The 19,118-nt window shown below is 41.2% G+C and overlaps 1 protein-coding gene across 7 annotated transcripts; it reads left to right on the top strand.

Annotated features, from left to right (window-relative positions):
- The first annotated feature begins 779 nt into the window (after positions 1 to 779).
- On the top strand, positions 780 to 14,869 carry LOC111262203 (uncharacterized). Of its 7 annotated transcripts, none has more exons than XR_002681454.2 (8): positions 780 to 898; positions 2,591 to 3,326; positions 6,040 to 6,197; positions 6,586 to 6,974; positions 8,099 to 8,438; positions 8,758 to 9,294; positions 13,950 to 14,269; positions 14,678 to 14,869. XR_002681454.2 is itself a non-coding variant. In XM_022836297.2 (6 exons), the coding sequence occupies exons 1-6, from the start codon at positions 3,260 to 3,262 to the stop codon at positions 14,681 to 14,683; spliced, it is 1,497 nt and encodes a 498-aa protein (XP_022692032.1). In that variant the 5' UTR covers positions 1,143 to 3,259; the 3' UTR covers positions 14,684 to 14,869. The 7 variants fall into 7 exon arrangements, 1 of the variants encoding a protein (XP_022692032.1); XR_002681455.2 differs by lacking the exon at positions 780 to 898 and adding an exon at positions 912 to 1,087 and having other exon boundaries at positions 2,800 to 3,326; XR_002681453.2 differs by lacking the exon at positions 780 to 898 and adding an exon at positions 912 to 1,087.
- The last annotated feature ends 4,249 nt before the right edge of the window (positions 14,870 to 19,118 follow it).

The following is a 19,118-nucleotide window of genomic DNA, read 5'->3' as shown; positions in this document are numbered from 1 at the left end:
ATTGTGGTAGCTGTAGGAAGCCGGCTTTGTTCGCAGAGAAGGCGATTCTAGTTAAGTTATTGTTATAAAAAGGCTTAGTATGCATACCTACATGAAATAAGCCTAGTACCGTTTTTGGACCAGACTGATGGCTATGCTAAACATTTTTCAAAGTAATTGTTTCACAATGGCCACAGTGCATCGATAAATTCTAATTTTTCTTCTAGAGAAGTTGCCGACTATTATCAAATGTAGTTTCAATGACTAATATAGTTGTAACATATGCAGGTACTATGCTTTCTGAGCGACTGAGAACTTGCCACGTTAGTACTGAAAGGAAGTTCTGTTCACAGTTCGAACTGTGAACTACAAGGCCAACAAACTTCATAGAACTGTGGCTTTTGAACCAGAAATAACACGTTATAGTGATAGTTATAGAAATTCGACGTTGGGCCTGGGGGTGACGTTCGAAGTTCCACCTCGGACGCGATTTTAAGAAGCACTTTGACTCTTGGGAAACGAAAAGTAACCAGATTGTTAACGCTCAAATAATCAATCACTTTATCCGCGGCGATTCGCCGGACGGAACAAAGCAAACATCTCGCTTTCTGTATGAATGATCCACTCCATCTACACAAACACACGCGGGCCCCGCACAGACAGGAACATCAATGTGCTTTCTGCTGAGATCTGATCTCTCTCTCGCTCTATATTTTCATGAGATGGCTGTACCTACAATATCAAAACCAACAATCGACTATTATTTTCACGCACTCAGTACGATGACGATGAAATTCTAAGTAAGCTGAAATCATGCGTTTCTTGTGAGGAGTCTCATCCACTAAAGACTGACTGTTGTTGTAAGCGCACGCATTGGAACATTCGCTTCCGTTTGCATCTGTAGCTCACTATCCAAAACGTACGTATTGGCTGCACGCATATGCTAACAATAGCATTAAAGAGAATTTGCGTTACGTCTTAAGAGACAAAGTGTCGCAATATGCTCAACCTAAACATAGGACAGTGCTCTATTTTTTGTCCGTGTATTTTCATGCAAATGTGTCTGATGGCAACACCGGACGTAAAAGTCGTAACATTTTCTTTAATTGTATGTATAAAAAACTTTATCTTTTTCAATACCAAATATAAATTAAATTTCGAGCACCGAAAGCATTCGGCCAATTTAATATATGAAGGATACGTTCTATCGAATGGGTATCTGAATACTCTGTTCCGGCTAGCTACACCATAGGAATTACTGATTCGTCCGATGGGAGCGATTTACTTTATTAACAAACCGCTAACCTTTCGTTCTTGTTTACGCATCGCCGATGCGCGGTTAATTGACAACGCTTTTACGTTAACGAAAATATGGCTAACGTTAGAATAATATATGTAGTGTAAAGGCAGAGCAAAGAGTGCAAAAAAATAGGACCCGACGAAAAGTTGCACGCATCAACAATAGCATCTGGTGTATAGGAAAGATAAAACAAAGTAGGATAATTGCAGGCTGTTTTCTTCCGACGAAAACACCGTGCATCGTCGGTGATTCCCTATTCTCTTATGAGACGTTATCTATTTGCGCTCCGACTAAGTCAACGGAGCATCCAGAGGCTTGATAGCGCATTGCAGTTCGTAAACGATTAAAAAAATATGTACAGTTGTTCCTATGGAAATGTTTAATAAGGATCATTTTAAAAACGCTACCTTGAAAGGTGCCCGTTATCCTATCATTCTCCTCAAACTCCCCCTAGAGCAGGTGATAGCATGACCGATACATGGTTGACTCCTTGTCTATGTACATCTATTACATATGAGTCATATTAGTTTCCAGCAAGCGCTGCATATAATAATGGCAGCAAATGCATACTGATATGCTATAGCTTGCTTTGTATGATTATCGTATTTGGAAAAACTAACGAAAAATGAACCTATTCAGTGTGGCACTCACAATGAGTCAGTCGTGACTAGTCGCGGTAAATTATATAAAAATAAGTCGTTGTCCAGAGGACGTAAAACATAACGTCTATATAGAGAAACAGTTGTATAACCCCTAAGGCCGCAGTTCATCCTTTCTTTGCGATTACATAAAATTCTCGCGCCTAACATACAGAAACGCTAACGTCTAGCCTCATCTACCATGGACGTATCATTTTTCGATATAGGGGAACAATTGAAAGTCACGAGACGTAACTGTCGCTCAAAACAAAACATCATTGAGAAATGTCAGTTACACAGTTCGGCTTACCGGTACTTCTTTTAACACAAATATATATACAGTGCACCAAAACAAATAAACCATATGCCAAAAATAATATGCCTTATTATCTTGTGGATTTTTTACCAAAAAAAAAAAAACACTTTATCAGTTCATTCGAGCCAATCGGTAAAATCGCCGAGGGATTTCACCACAAGAGTGACAAAAGCAGACCAATTATCTGTGCTGTACTATATATAATATATAGAACGCATTATAAATTAGTTCTATCGTTAGCTTTTAGCTATATACAATACATGTGATGCATAGAATTCCTGAACTGATGTAAAATATCGGATAAATTAATATTCCGATGCCCGAAGAACGGAGCCGACTCGCTCTAATAACTTTTAGGCCTCCGAATGCACTTTTCCGTTCCCGGCCGGTTACTGCCGCGTACCCTGATGAGCATGATGTCATCCTGTGCGTAAAGAACACATGGTGTCAAGGAAGCACCGTATCAGGTATCGCGACGGTGGGTGTATTTGAGATCCAACCCCCTAAAGGCCGCCTCCTTTAACCTAGTTGACTCGAGTGCTAAAACAAAGAGTGTTTTCTCTGAGCTATGAGGTAGCTGTCGTTTTGGCTCCGCCCCTGGACCCGCCCAAGGTGTAGGCTCGCGCATGCGCTATTCCGAGTCTCTGTGAGGTTGAGGCCTACCTTGCGATCCTTGCCACCGCGATGAGGGTAGGATCCCTCGTTGCCTCTCTTACATCTCAGTACATCCTCGTGCTTACCCAGTGACCAACTTGTGCAGAACAGGACACGTTTCAGTGAGAAGCTGTTAGAGAGTGGGCTAGATTGTAATACTGCGTAGCAGAACGGCCAAAAGTGACCGCTTTAATTTGCCGGTCGTAACCTATTATTTAGTGCAGTGACAGACACGTGGAGTGAGTGCGCGTTTACCGGAGCATCTTTCAAAGTGTATAGTATCTAGTAGAGAAAAGTTGCACCAACCAGCTCATGAGACCGCGAGTCTTTGACAGAAAATATAAGAAATTGACGCTTGATCGAAATTAAAAAATGATGATGAGCTTTGAGGGTCGTGTACCTGGTGTTCCAGAGGATGGCGGACAATGCCAAGGAGCGGGTAAGTTCTATTTTCTTAAATTTGTTCTCCTCAGATTATGGTTATTAAAGGACAGCGGAATTACAAGAAACTGAGCATTTTTCCTTTTTACAGTAATTCACGAGACGCTTCTTTGGTTAGTCAAGAGAAGCTAGTAATTACGCATAGCGGCTATGTTAATTAAAATTATGGGTTTTTGCTAGGTGCGTTAAAACCGTCGGAATAAGTAGGAATCACACATAACGAGGAAGCGCTTTTGTCAAATACTGCTTTTCCATAAGGGCGTGACAGTTTGGAAACATTTTGGCTTCTTTTGTTCTTACAATGCGGGTAAGGCTTGTTCTTAGATAACAAATATAGTGAAATATTGCTGCCACAACAGGCGCAATAAACAACCAATGAGAATCATAAGTTACAGTTTTCACTGACAAAATACATGCTTTGTCCCACCGTGTCAAGCAGATATTCAGCTCTCTTTTAAGAGTCAGCCGACATAGCTACTCATGCAATCATCGTTCAGGCAATCTACAATCGCATTAGTATTAGCAGTAGTAGTAGTAGGTTGGATTTGTATTTACGCAGTCATCCAATGGTGAGAAGAACAGATTTTTTCGCCCAGGCCGCTTATGAAGACACAGTGAACTTCTTTTATATGAGATATATAGATTATATGGAATTCTATCTGATGCATCGAAGAAATTCAATGATACCTGTCATGGTCAATCTCAATCTGACAACCAGTAGAAATGCCATAGTGTATAACAGCGCGCTTCGCTGTACCCCGTAAAGACGGTACCGTAAATAAACCATAAATAAATTCGATGTGATTTGCCAATTTGGTTTAACCACAGCGGATAATCTTTACGCACAGACAAGGGCTGTTGCTGGGGCGAGTGCGCGAAACGGTTCGGCCTTAGCTGCGCTAGAATATTAACTCATAATACTACTTACTTAATTTATGTGCCTATAAGATAGCATAGGGAATGGTGTAAGTAAGTTCATGTTACGATCAATCAGGAAGCCAAACAATACCACGGAAAATTTATCCAAATATTGGCATTTGTCGTTATATCAGCGCTCCTCTCACCATAGCGCGTCACTTTCTTCCAAATAAAAAACCGTTTTGGCATCTTTTTTTATTGGTGAAATTTCCTCATTCAAAATTGCGCGGGGAACGACAATTATGGTAACTGCGGCAAGATATTTGTTTCTTCACCCCAGCACTTGCCTGTCTTATTTGGGTACGCTTTACGGATGCCCCTCGTAATACCCAAATAAGGGTAACAACAGCAACAAGAAGACACATAAACAACAGGAGTCAACATTTCATTCTAGAAAATTCCCTAAAGCTCTAAAAATATCTATTGCTAGTAAGCTTGTATTTCAAATAGCTGAGGTAATATGTGTCTATAAATGTAATTCTAACGATACAACTCGATGAGAAACACTTGTCTCTAGAACTTTTGTTCGATGCAGGTAAGGAAAACTGAAAGCAATAAAGAAAGAGGAAGGAACCCAATATCAGAAATTTCGACCCATTCTATACTTCCGAACGATATATATATATATATATATATATATATAGTTACATAACATACTAATCAAATATAAACTGTCCATTGAGTAAGTCTCCCGATAAAATGCAAGATAGACCGAAGGACTCACTTAAGTGAGTCACACAGTCTGATCGAATGAATTATGCGCATCGAATGGACAAGCATGGCTTACCCGAACACCCGAGTCCGCAGCTCGGCCTCGGGTCCTTTGGCTCGTAAGGTTCTGCCGGCTCACCACTCCTTAACGTTTAAATGGCGCTAAAAAATTAAGTATCAACTTTCGTTATAACTTCGTCCGTTCCGAGAAAACTTATTCACCGACTGCATTTCAATTTGGGCAAACCCAATGTTTCAGCTGAATTGTTCTGAAGGTTATTCTTAATTCTAACGAAGTAATCGTTCTGGCCGTATCGATGAGTCGCACTAAACCATTCCGCGGCAGTTAAGTCAGAAACCTTAAATGCGGCAATATGAGTTTTTACCAGTCAAGAAGTGTGTACTTCCAGTAGCAGGAAAGCTTTCTTGGCAGATCCCATCATAAAGAGGGGGAGAGTGACCTATTTTGTCGTTGCAGAGGATTGATACATTGACTTTTGGCCGAAGGTATGTCTCCGTAACATACTTGTTATCAGAAACTTGTCGTGACCTTTATGAACTTACAGAACGTTTGTGTTGATAGCTAAATTTGTAGCCGTATGATTTCTCCCAATTTCTCTCCCGTAGTTATCAACTGCACTGCCCTAGACTGTTCGGCATCCGCTAATCCACCTTTATATATGTATATTGGACTTTTATGAATGAATACTAACCTCTCCCAGCTCCATTGTATCCAAGTTTTTTCGCGTTTGGTACAGATTTGCAAATAAATTTTCTTGTGCTTTAGACCTTCGACACAACCCAGTGGTCAGGTGGTGTTTACTATACACAAACAGAGTGTTCCAGTTGAACGCGTAGAGTGTACGCGTTGAACGTATTTTACGCGATTAGTGTGTGTGAAGGCTTAGATGGTACCTTATTCTATGTGCTATATTAAATAGATTTTTCATTGCACAGTAGCCTAAATTGCGTGAAGTCTACTGGGACTGTCAAGATGTGGGCACCTTCCATTTTCATTTACTCTTTGCCTACCATTTTATGACGTATCTAAAGTTCGAACGTTGCTTGACGATTTAACACAGGAATCATGCTGCCGTTTAATCCATCGTTTGACTATCGATCAATTTCAAGTCAGCTCTTCCAGCCAGTGAAAGATGAAAGCCCCCTCATCGCAGGCGAAACACAGGATGCAGCCTGTCAAGATGATAACCATGTTAAGAGGCCAATGAATGCGTTTATGGTAAGTAGAAAAAGAAAGACATGATTCCGAATCAGTTTCGTATAAGTAGTACGTACGACAGTGTTCTCTTGCCGATGTACACGGCTCACAGGCGCTCGGTGTCATCTTTGCTGAGATATGAGCAATAACTGAAACTTATCTGAAGTATTCTGTCGATGTGATTCTGAGGTATTCACATTTGTGTATCGTCTCTAGCTAAGTAGCCGCAGTATCTTGGTAGACGGTCAGTTCGATTGCTATGGCGGTTATTTTATACGCAGTGCTCTAGCAATCCATTAGTAAAATCCAGAATAAGAGTGAATTTCTTATCACGAGCAAGAACATATAGTTTGCCTGTTGGAGCCTATTGAATAACATTAGACCTCAACTGTTCTTTTTCTCCGTGTAGGTATGGTCCCGGGCGCAACGACGTAAAATTGCGTTAGAGAATCCAAAGATGCATAATTCGGAGATTTCCAAAAGACTCGGAACTGAGTGGAAGCGGCTCTCCGAGGCTTCTAAAAGGCCGTTCATCGAGGAAGCTAAAAGACTTCGAGCACAACATATGAGAGAACATCCCGATTACAAATACAAGCCAAGAAGAAAACCAAAACCAACGATGTCATCTGCCTCGGCTGATCGTGTGCCCGCCATGGTCAAGAAGGAAGTTTCGCAACTTATGCCTCCTTTCTACGAATACCTATGTCTACGCGATGAGGATAAAAGGCTAGCACCTACATCCACTCTTCCACCTTTTCTTGGCCGATTATGTGCCCCAAACACCACGACTGACCACAGGTTAATATACGTGCGCACGATATAATTCTCTGTCAAAAAACAAACCACAAGCTGATCGAATACGAATTGATTTTTCGTACTTTTTTCTATAGCGATACGATTTATGGAGGAAAATAGAATGCATAATTTATCGGCAGGCGTAGCGCGCGTATCTAAGTATAGGTGGATTCATTGAAAAATTATAATAATAAGCTTTGTTTTTATTTTGAAAAAGCGACTTAAAACTCATCCAGTTCAAGGCAAAATGCAATGCTATATTATTTTCGTCAATTTTATCGTCGTCGACTATTTCAAGCTTTGTCTGGTTAACGGACATTTGTTCCTTTAAGATCTATTTTCTTAAAAAATATAGATACTTTCCGAACCTTAGAAAATATTTTCCAAAATGGAAATTATACGCCTGTAACTTTCCGAAATCTATCTAGTTATTATTTGTAGTAAAAACTGCAGCGTTTTTAGTTTAATTCAGCTAGATAATTTAGCACAAATAATAAATAAATAGTGCGATATGCAAACAAGTTTATAACACCAACGTTACTGAACTGGGGTGATCAGTAACATTAGTATTCTAAACAATTTAAAGATATACCAAAACTTTATTTTTACAGAATTTATTACTAGATAAATAATCAGTCAAATCGGAGATAATCAGAAGATGAAATCATATCTTCTATCTAAGGATGTGCGAAGCATCGAAAGACTCACATTAGTTGACAACTTATGATTTTTTCGTTATATATATAATAAAGATCTTACCACACAGTATATATGCCCTGTGGTATTGATGGCGACAAATCGTTGATTACAAGGCGCGACACAGTTAGGTCACTCTTAAGCTCCAGAAAAACGATAATATTAGGTAAGCAGGGCGATGGTAATCACAGTTCACGTATAGTTTTTGAGATATTTCTTATAATGATAGGGGAAGAGTTCGGTTGTTTCAACCAAAGGGGCATTCCAGGGAACGCCTCAGATCTGGCATATACAAAGACTGGAGACCCGCCATGTAGCAGTTATAGTGAAATAGAAATCCACTCACCACTGACTCGATTTCGTTAATAATTATGTATACATAAGCGACAAACACTCTATTTTTATTGACGTATCAACGAATCCATTTTCAGAGTGCCGTCTCCAAGAGACAATCGCTCTGAGGCTGACCAAAGCGATTTTGTCAGCGGCGCTCCTATGTCGAGTTGTCGATCAAGTCCTTATAATGGCGCTGCACTGTACTCGTCGCCATGGGGGGTGCAATCGTTAGGACCACGCTCCCCACACTCACCTAGCCATTGTAGTTCACCTATTTGTAAGAGTCAACACCATCCAAGCGGCAATCCGTTATCTGTGAATCACCATCAAACATCCCAGTTACAGCAGCCGCAACAACAACATCAAACACAGCAGAACGCGCACTCGAATACAGCATCAACGGATCAGATCGTTGCAGCTCATCAACTATTGCAGGTCTGTGCGTATTATCAATTATTCAGTTTTTCTAAACGTTTTGTTAGACTCCTATTAGAAAATCACGGCAATTAGCGTAGCGGTGTGTCCTCTCGCTGACTTCACTGCACCCACTCACGCATCCCTTATGTTGAATTGAATGTTTTCATTAGTGTTTTCTGTTTATATCAGTGTTCCTCGAACGTATGTATTTCTGTCATATTTGAATATAGTCTGCTCGTACTGTACGCTCTCCTAACGGTTGCTTTGCTTTGCTTCTTGTGAAAAGCTCTTGTTCTACAACTTTGTTTTCCTTTTTCTGTAATCTTTCATACTATAGGGTTTATATTCGTCAGCACTACATCGAGCTGCGCTAGCTGCAGCGTCCGTGGCCTCAACGCCGCTTCCACCTTTGTTGCCAACCCTCAATGGCCTAAGTGGTCTTGGCAGCTTGAACGGATTGAACCCCCTGAACGGCCTTGGAGGGCCGCCACTAGGGTTGTCACTTAACCCCCTACTGCTCAATTTTCACGCTCAACCATTAAACAGCATTAGTACTGCAGCCCCAAATGGAGGAGGAGGCGGCGGAGGAATGATAGTCGGAGGTTCCTTGGTAGCAGGAACACTGCCAGGATGTGCGGAAATATTGAAGAACGAAGTGCCGGCAAACAGTTGCCCCACTGGAAACGAATCACCATTGCCGATAGTTCACCGCCCTACGGATAATACAGATGAGGGCAATATTGGACAGCCACAGCTGTTGAACAATAACAATAATAATAATAGCAACAACAACAACAACAACAACAACAACAACAAAGACATCACAGATAATATTGGGGATGACGACGGGCTACCCTCAACGACTACAGTCGAGGTAAGGATCAAAGGTAGATCTAATAGTTACAGCCACCATGCATAGATACTAATATTTTTAAGCTTATAATGTATTGAATACGCTACAAAAAAAAATCGACTAGCAAAAAAAAAAAAGCCATCTGATTCCATACCTTCCCGATGTTGGAATTCATACTAGCTAGCACCTTAGTATTTCGAGCTAAATCAGAATGTTTATATATTTGAAAAGATACTGTAACGTTCGTGCTCAGAATGTGGGTGGAGGTTTAATAAATATATCGCAGGTTGATATCTCGTAAAATACAGACCTCAAGTGAGCATACAATTACAAGGTGCCTGTTATAATAAGTTATGGTCGTCTTTTTTCAGCCGGTCAATTAACGGCTTTTTTTTTGTATTCAACACATTAGCGGCTTAGGCAGTTGCGTCGATAGTTAGATACATACAGGACAGACTGTTTTCAGGGGCATATGTTGCACCTAATTTTATAGAATTAAACAATCGAACGGCACGGAAGCGCCTGCCCACGGAAATTGGGGCCAGTATGGGCATTAAATTTGTAACAAAAAATTCCACTGAGTACTACATTGTTATATACTGAATCACTGGCGTTTATCCTCTTGGTTCCCCACTACCTACGGCGAAGTCGTCCGCTATGTTGAAGTGGAACAAATCGTTACTGTCCGCTGTCTTTTCTTATGGAAGAAGATTATTTGATTTTGAAGCTCCTATGCGTTCTAGGAAACGGCGGGAAGTCTGCATGAACTTCGATGGACGGTACAGTCAGCACTAACCAGTGTTACTTCCACGATTCTCGTTCGACACTTCCGGCTTTAAAGTCGACAACAATTGCAAAACGATTGCCCAAACTTTGTTTAAGTACTCACCATATATCATTCGCTGCTTGCGTACAATGGCACTCGTTCCTCAGTTCGCATTTAATAGGTCGTTCAACAGCAGCAAGTCCAAGGGGCAGGACTTGTCATCACATTGATAACACAGTCTGAATAGGTTTTGAATGGTGTCGCTATAGTGTGTGTATGTGTGTATTTTCTTTGTCCCTCTTTTTTTGTGAACTGGTGGTCGTGTCCTATAGTACCGGGATCAAGTAAGCGGCGGTTCTCTCTTTGGTCGAATAGGAACCTGTAGGCTGCCAGCAAAAGGTGTAGGCAATAGTAATGCCAGTAGACTGAATAGACTCAGCAACTGGGCGCCTAGCAGACAGGCAGACATATAGAGACAGACAGAGAGGCAGCGGTGGCGGAGCCGCGATAACACATCACTCTGGCTAGAGCAATGAGGCGAGTGGCCTCAGGAGACGCCGAGAGTTGTATGTGCGCCTGTGATACCTGGGGTAGAGCTGGGGTCGAGGAGACAAGCCAGCCCTCTGTAGCGTCCTTTGCGCTTCTGTTTGGACTCTTCTTCACCATCGTACTAGAATCCCAATTGAAAAATCCACTCGAAAAAGGGCGAGGAAGAAGACGGACAGAGAGAAGGAAAGACGGAAGAGGAAAAATTTTTTTTTACATATATATTAGAGAAAGAGAGCAGGCCAAAAAGTAGAAGAATGAACCTACTACTCTGCTGCGACAGCCGTTAGTAGGACAGAAAAAAGAATATAAGGGAGAAGTGGAGGAGGAAAAGGACAGAAAGAAAGAAAGAAAAGAAAGGCGAAGCTCTAGGACAAGATGCAGGAGAACAGAGGATACAAGGAGGCAAAGGAAGGCTGGTACTGTTACAGCTACTGCTGCTACGCATGGTGTAGCCATTGCTGCGTGTGCTCCACCAGACGCTGTATTTTCCCTAAAGGGAGAAGAAAAGGGAGCCAGGTAACAGTAGTTGAATGAGTGTTGAAAGGAGGTTGACTCACCTCAGACTTCCCCGGCCAGGGCTTCTTTCTCACCTTACTGGAGTGTTCGCAATTGTAAGCAGCGTTGCCTCTGCGCGATCACTCGCGCACCGAACCCGAGGTCTTCCGAAAGGAGTTTTAGTTCACTACGGCTACCGATCTTCCTGTGTGATTCCGCCCTGTGCGCACGGAGCCTATGTGCGTGTCTCTGTAAGACGAGTGAGGACCTTTAAAGGAATTTCTTTCCCTTCGGCGGACGGCTAACCTGCTATATTGTGTCGATGACGCCTCGCATGTGTACTGCCGTTTGCACAATGAACAAGGAAGCCCCGTCAGGCCACTGTAGACCGACCGTGTTGCTTCGACACCCAGCACGACCCTACAAACGGACTACAAAGCTACAACTGAGAAAATGGAATGAACAGGTGGGGATAGAGAGGTGCGGTCAGCGAAAAGCTACTGCAGCCATAACGATGATACGGATGAGCGGCGAGAACGAAAGACAGGCCTTTGTTAAAAACACTGGCTTCAAAGGGTTTGAAGTAAACCATATCTAATCGGTGAGCACGACACGCCTAACAGATGAATCTCTTCCTTCGCCTATTTTTTTGTCGCTTTCAAATAGACAACATGAGTTATTCTCTGCGCAGGCTTTCTAGCATAGCTATCTTTGCAGTAGCAATGATAATATACATGCATGCATGTATAATAACAGTCGCTTAATAAGCGAAAGGATGTAATCTTTTAAGGAGAGGGATTTAGATGTACTTTCTGTCTTCGTCAGGAGTGGATAGTTCATTCATATAATAAAAAAAAGACGAATTTCCCAGATGGGCCGCGATTTATCAACTTTTGCTTCTGCAAATCCTTTTTCACTGTATGGATAATACTCGCATCGCTTACTACGGTAAGTGGATATGAGCATTAAGGTCAACTTGTCTGGTAGTTCGTTCAGTTGGTCTGGTCTGAAGTGGAGGGAGGGTGGCCAAGCAGACGGCGTCAGGGAAATCATATCGTACGCTCGGCAATATTCGCAATGTGTGCAGGCAGAGACATAGTCTCTATAGATCCTATTTGCTACAATGATTATGTCGCGAAAGTAAGCGAGGAACCTGTGGTAGACAAAAGGAAAATGAAAAATAATTCCTAATTTATCGCTGAGTTACAGTTGAACCTGTCAAAGGTGACTACTACCGTATTCTATACGCGCAACTGTCTATCAAGACATACGGAGGCCTATTATGGACATGTTGCGATAAGTTTCGCCTCTATTTTAGTAACGATTATAATTGTTATTGTTATTATTATAAACATATTTTAAGTATTTGTGGATTTTGTCTTTTCAATCTTTTTTTTTTCCAAATTTATTTTTCCTTTTAAATTATCAGGGACTTGTCATACAGGAAACTGGAATATTATATTATACTCGGAAATACCTATCTAATAGCGGCTTCTGCATCTGTTCAATTTAATTCCATTTAGTTACCTTCTAAAAAAGATACTACCACCATGTGCAGTAAAAGTGTTTTTCGTCAGTTTCTAGATTCAAAAAAGGGCTTATTAAGTAAGACAGTTTACACGATTACTGGTTCGGGCTAATGCATCTATAGCTGCGACCTTATTTTGAAAATCATCCCGAAGTTTATTGGAAAATTTGTCAACGTTTTATTAGGTCCTATATCTGATGCAGCTCATTCATGCGCTTGATTATTCCTTTGAATATTGCACCTTTTGAATACAGGTTTTGTACAACTAAACTGTGAAATACTCTACGTTATTCAATGCTTTTTTTAACTATAGCTACCATATCGCGAAACGGGACGACAATAGGACAATTTTGCTCAGGTTTATATAAAATGATTTGTTTTTCTATATCACGGACGGTAAAGTGTCATACGACTCTGCCAAAAAGTGGCCATCTTTCTAAAGAAGACTGACGAACATAATAGCGATAGTAGTTGTTATGAATGCTGCTTGTGGACAATTTTTGAAGCTGTCGTATACTGATTGGCGAGGGCACTCTTAGATCTCTCTGAGATGTTAGATAAGAAGGCTCGCTTCGATCCGACGTACTACTTTTACTCTTCGTGGCGGCTAATGGGGGTTGCAAACGTCTTTTTTATCTGTCGTTTCTGTGGTTGGAGCAGTTGTTTAGTGCGTCAACTACAGCTTGCCGGAGAGCTTTCTTCGAGAAAACCTGGAGTAGGAGCAGTGCGGGTTACTGATTGCTTTATGTACTGACGTCGCTTGATTTTGCGTGTGATGTCAGTCAGGCCTCGGTGGCGTTGGGTATGCCCTGTCAAAGAAACCAGGATTCCCTTGAACGTTGAAGCGCATTCTTCTACATAAATTGTCTCAGGAGTTGGGAAAAGTCGCGTTGAGAGAGAAAGAAACGGAGAACGTTCAGAAAGTTTCTGAAGTGGTGAGCAACGGGATTTAAGAGCGTTAACAGTTTTATAGATTTAGCTGCATTTCCAGAGGAATCTGTCATTTAAACTAGTGAACTTCGCTCATTATGAACTACTTCACTTGTAAATTCAGCTTTGTTCGCTTTCTGATAAAGATACTGATAACGAGCACGATGATTGCTGACGCTGGGAAAAACACACTAACCAACAGATTTATAATGTCAATTTTTTTTATAGTCGGGCCTGCCTTATTCCATATGCGCTATCGTCGGTTTTCATTGTGGAACAATCCCATTACCAGGATGTTAGTTAGCACTGGTATCCGTTCACCGCAACGAACTTGGATGTTATGCTTTACTATACTCGAACTAATCACAGACCTTTTGTTTTTATTGTTTTTTTTTTTCTCACAAATAGTCAATTTATCGTATAGAAAACAAGGACAATTCGCGCTGCCCGTCTGGAGTTGAATTTTCACTTTTATACAGTTATTCAGTTTTACTGAGTTAAATGATTGAGGAAATGGCAGCAACAAGAATGTTGAAGATCAAATTCAGCCGCTTCGTCGTTGTGTATCATGGGCCGGTGCTTAAGCTACTACCGGCGGAAATAAAAAGCTATGGCGAGCACTTCAGTTGGGAAAGTTTTCAAGCTCTACTGTGCGCTTTTGTCTGTTCATCGTTAACTTAAGAATCATTTGAATATTATGGATAACGACTTCAGCAGAAATCTAATTAGTAAGTTTATTCCGATACGTCCTTGGCATCAACTTATTACGGATGCATATATGATGACGATGGCGCTAAAACTAATAAATTAGTTTTAAATAAATTAGTCACTATACCGTTTGAGTTTATTGGAGGAATGAACTTATCAGCCCAGTCTAGAGCAACTACCAACTGCGGCCCTGGCGATTTTCGCTGCAATTTCTTCGGACAGAACGTCAAATCCGTTATAGTGTATCCTGTCTCGAGGCATATTGCGCGTACCATTTACGATATGGAAAAGATACCCGAGCAAAATTTTAACGTTACTAAGTTTTACCCTTGGGCCTATCACTTATGAGAAAGCATAGCTCGTAAGTTCCAGTTAAACACCAGCTCAATAATTTATTGCATATTCTTTTATTTGTCATTGGTTTTCAGGTGTAAAGTTCGGCCTCCCTTGTTGATTTTGTGTACTTTGATTAGGCCGAAAAAGTGCGTCGGTGTATTTGACAGGAAGCGCACCTGGCAGTCTAATGCTAAGGACTCGATAGGATGGCCGTGAATCTACTCATGGTGCACCTAGTCATTTAGCGTAGACCAATAAAAATAGTACCGTACTGATTAGTATCATATCTGATGTCGTTATTTTACCTAGCATAACCATAGCTATAGATAGTTTGAGAGATTTTAGGTAATAAATTTAACGTGAAACTTTCGTCACGCCATGTGTCGATGTTCCACGACGATATTGATTGGTGTGAAACGTAAAACAAAACACTATGTTTCTGAACTTAACTCTAGGTAGAACTATTCTAAAACCTTGAAAACACTTCTCCACGAGCCAAGTTAAAGCCAGTACCCTCCTATGTAGGCAAGCTCTCGAGCAGAAAGATAAGTACGCCCACAAATTCGTAGGAAGTTGGTACCACATCTTTAACACTAGCGAACTGTCCAACCAATAAAGGTGTCTATATTATGTAATTGTTTTTTGTTAAAATTAAAAGCGTTTTTAGTTACTGTGTGTTATACAAAAGCAAGCATCATGTAGCATACAATGAATTAAACAAAAAAGCAGATATGCCGTGTTCTGAACGTCACTTGGTACATTTTCTACGATTATCATGAGCTACGAACATTATAACATACCCTTTATACAGCTGTGACAGGGTTCGAACAATTTGCGTCTAAGATATCGATGATATGGGAAACTGATCAGGTTAAATCAGAACAGCTGCGAGAAAAACTGTTCTTGTAGATTTCCAAGTAAAGCTCTATTTATAGCGCGTAAGGCTTGTTTATTAATAACTCAAAATATAAAAAAAATTGTATTTGTTTGTGCTCTATATGATATGTTGACTAAAGTCCAGAGTTGCAGAAACTTGTATACGGAGGCCACCTATATATTCGATATTAGGCATCCGATACGGTAGGAAACATTATAATCTAAATTCTATAGTGAAGATTTAGGGCTGCATTTTTCAACAATACACATTCTTTATTTGATTCCGACATCCCACACCCGAGCGCATTAACAGCATGAAGGCTGTCGTATTCGCTTCTGAGATTGAAAAGATACTAGATTATCTGCTTATTCTAAATCCTTGACCTCAGCTATAATATATTGTTGTAAATCAGTTCGAAAAATAACATCAAACAAGGAATTAATATAACTTTTCTACGGGATACTAGGTAGGGTAGGCAGCAAGAGACGTTAGCATGAAACGAGCCAGCAACTAGGTAAGCGGAAAGCCATTGTAAAATAGATCGGTGGATATCCAGGTCAACCTATTTCCCAAGTAGGATCCCATGATCAACTCTATCAATTTGGCAAAATCAACGCGGTAATATGGCCCACGACCCGATTCTAAGTCGCTTTGAACAATTGCAATGGGCATGGTGGATAACGAAGCCTTGTAGGGCAAGATCCAGTAGTTTACTTTTAGAAAAATCAATACGTAAAAAATGTAACAGGCAATCGAGTACTGGAAAACTAAGCGGTAATTTTATATATTTAATTTACAAACTTTTTTGAATATAGCTGTCACAATAAATTGGTGGAAAAGGTTTAGGATGACACCATGATAAGGTCTGTGGATCTGTAAGAGTGCAAATGAAGATCATGGGTCCAACATCAAAAAATTCTGTAAAAGAGAGGCGGAATATTCGCCAAAGTAAGCCTTGCCTTGCCTTGCTTTGAGTTGAGAAGCAGCTTAAATATGAGGTTCACGGATATCGATCTGGAGGTCAAGCTTAGATTCCGTAAGGATCCTAAGCGTTGTCAGTTTCGTAAAGTGGAGCCAGTGCCACGATATGAAGAGTAGCTTACAAAACCATATAGATGAGCAATACAATTTCGAATAGAACACTAAACGAATCATAGTCTACCTAAAGCAGCGACAAAACGGCCGGCTTTTACTGTCTGCAGATTGACCCGTAGCCGGACCTACGGCGTCATATTCGCCTACCCGCCTACAATCGAGCATGCGCTTTGCATTTCGCAGGTGCCCCTGACCCTGCTTTGTTGCTTCAAGCGAAAAGGAACGAACATAAAGTCTTAAGTATATAATCAAGTGTTCGAAGCGCGTGAAACCTTTGGTGCTCTTTCTGGAATCAGATCGAGCCAATGCCTTGTACATGCATGAGAGAGCCTAGAAAATAATTTTCGTTGTAGGCGATATGTTACAGTAGACGCGGATGAAATCGTTAGGGAAAGACAGTTGAATGAAGACTGAAAAACGATCTAACATGTGATCTGATTCATGTTGGACCAGTCTGAACAACTTTTTTTGGAGGATTCCAGTTTAGAATGAACACTTGTAAACAATTGCCCCAGAATAACCTCATTTAAGGAGAAGGATCTGCCTCGAGACGTCGTCATAACTTATAAGATATACAACGTGGTTAAAAAATGTTCAAGTATCACTTCAAAAACGACCCATTTCGAATAAAATAGAACTTCTTACTGCTAAAGCTTTTGACTATCCGGGAATTGTGCGTTATAGATCTACGTCAAGTAATTGTATTGTCATCAAGATACTTCAGGGAAACTGTTCAGTGCTGAACTCTAAGAAAGTGAATCGTTAATTTTTCACCACAAACTTACGCCTCGCTATTTGGATCATGTTCCTTCACAGCAATCCTTCAATGCCTGTGATGCCCTGTGTGTATCAAATATAGTCCCCTGTGATTTTTATTTTCGTTAAAGGAGATAAAAAATTTAAAAGAAAAACTTTGAGAGATCAATCTAATCCAAGAATTTAACCTCTACGTTTAATTCCAAAATTGTTTTAAAAAGCCCAAAAAAAAATTGTGCTACAAAAGCATTGAATCCGGCGGGGACGACTCTAAGTAGTAAAAAGACAAGTGAAATTCAGACGATTGAGGCATATTCCGTTACTGAAACTTTGAATGTTCATTACTTACTCAACCCAGTAGCGTCAACTAGGTATTCAACGTAAACGGTACCGGATGTTCCACCTAATGACCAATTCATTGCTGCGAAAGCCCTTATGCGTCCATGTACAAAACTTGTAAATTATGCCGTTTAAATAGGTTTGTAACAATGCAGTATTTTAAAACTTAGCTATTCTATTATCCGAAAGAGATAGGACACACTAGCTAGCGTCTGAGTGCCGCAATGGTGCATTAATACCTTTAGCTTATATATAGAATTATCTAACTGATTTTAAAGTACTAATAATTTAGAAGGCTACAATGAAATTCAATGGGCAATCTTTGAAGGGTATGGTTCTGGAAGGGTAGTTTTTGGAACTTGGAAACTTCCCTGTTGCTAAAGGACAAGAAAATTGGCAACGATTGCAGATAATAAACGCAAACAATTATATGTACTAAACGTTTAAGCCGAAGCTTGCCTGTCTATACGGAAGGAACTATTACAGGCGCGTCAGTAAGGCGGGTACGCCTCAGCTAACGCTGACGGAATGTTCTCTTGACAAAATCTTCTATGTTGATTTTCCATTTTTATTGTAAATAGCGTCCTAACGGTAGCATTGCCGACTGCTGAAGCTGTGAGCCATTCATGCGTAATCTAAGAACATCGGGGAATAGGTGGTAGACGCTTCCCTTCTAATGCTTATTCGGATAGATGCTATTGGTGAATGTTTTCGATATGGCCATGTGTGATGTCTAAGTCACCACACCAAGACTCTAAAAGGGGCAAAAGCCGCGCTTGGTACGCCGCCTTTCTTCCGTCAGACCTCTCAAACCTTTCAGAGTCATGCTACTTCAAGTTGGCGGGACAGAGTTGATCTTTCATAAAGGTAACGGGAGCTACCCAGAAGTAGCGCAACAGTCCTACCTAGCTGTTGCCGCCGCGGCAACGGCAGAAGCCAGGCAGGAAAAGACGGACGAAAGGGGCTGGTTGGCGACGGGCGACGAGTTTACATTTAAAATTCAAAGTAGCTTATCTTATCTTATCAGAGCAAGTCAAAGCCGGGCAAAGCAGATGGCGGCCGCAGCGACGGCGGCGGCGGCGGCGGCGGCGGCCGTCGTTTATACTCTTGTTGTTGCGTGGGTTGTGGTTTGGCTCCGCCAGCCCAGAGACACCTCCTCGTCTTCACTTAGCTAGAATAGGAATGAAAAGATGCACAAGCAGCGGCAGTTACAGCCGCGCTGCTGGACTCCTGAGCAGCCACTCTGTCCGTTTCGCCGTCGGCCCGTGCGTCACTCCTCTTAGGCTCACGTGGGCATGACGAGCGGAGGGGGGCTGTGAGTATATGCCTGTATATTCTTGCGAATGTGTGCATGCATCCGATCCCGCTTACGACTGCACCGCCGCCAAAGTGAATTGAACGGAAGAGCAGAAAAGTGCCTGCTCTGAGAAGTCATATGGCTCTGCTGAATCTGCTGTTGACAGACT

The sequence above is a fragment of the Varroa jacobsoni genome, unplaced genomic scaffold, assembly GCF_002532875.2.
Source record: "Varroa jacobsoni isolate VJ856 unplaced genomic scaffold, vjacob_1.0 scaffold_634, whole genome shotgun sequence".
In the NCBI taxonomy this organism is placed as follows: domain Eukaryota; kingdom Metazoa; phylum Arthropoda; class Arachnida; order Mesostigmata; family Varroidae; genus Varroa; species Varroa jacobsoni.
Note: the sequence above shows the minus strand (reverse complement) of the source record. Positions and strands in the feature narration are given on the sequence as shown.

Bases quoted from the DNA above. Each gene is read 5' to 3' on its own strand.
- LOC111262203 (XM_022836297.2), top strand. From the start codon at position 3,260: ATGATGATGAGCTTTGAGGGTCGTGTACCTGGTGTTCCAGAGGATGGC. The intron at 3,327-6,039 runs GTAAGTTCTATT...GATTTAACACAG, and splicing joins CGGACAATGCCAAGGAGCGG to GAATCATGCTGCCGTTTAAT. The intron at 8,439-8,757 runs GTCTGTGCGTAT...TTCATACTATAG, and splicing joins CAGCTCATCAACTATTGCAG to GGTTTATATTCGTCAGCACT.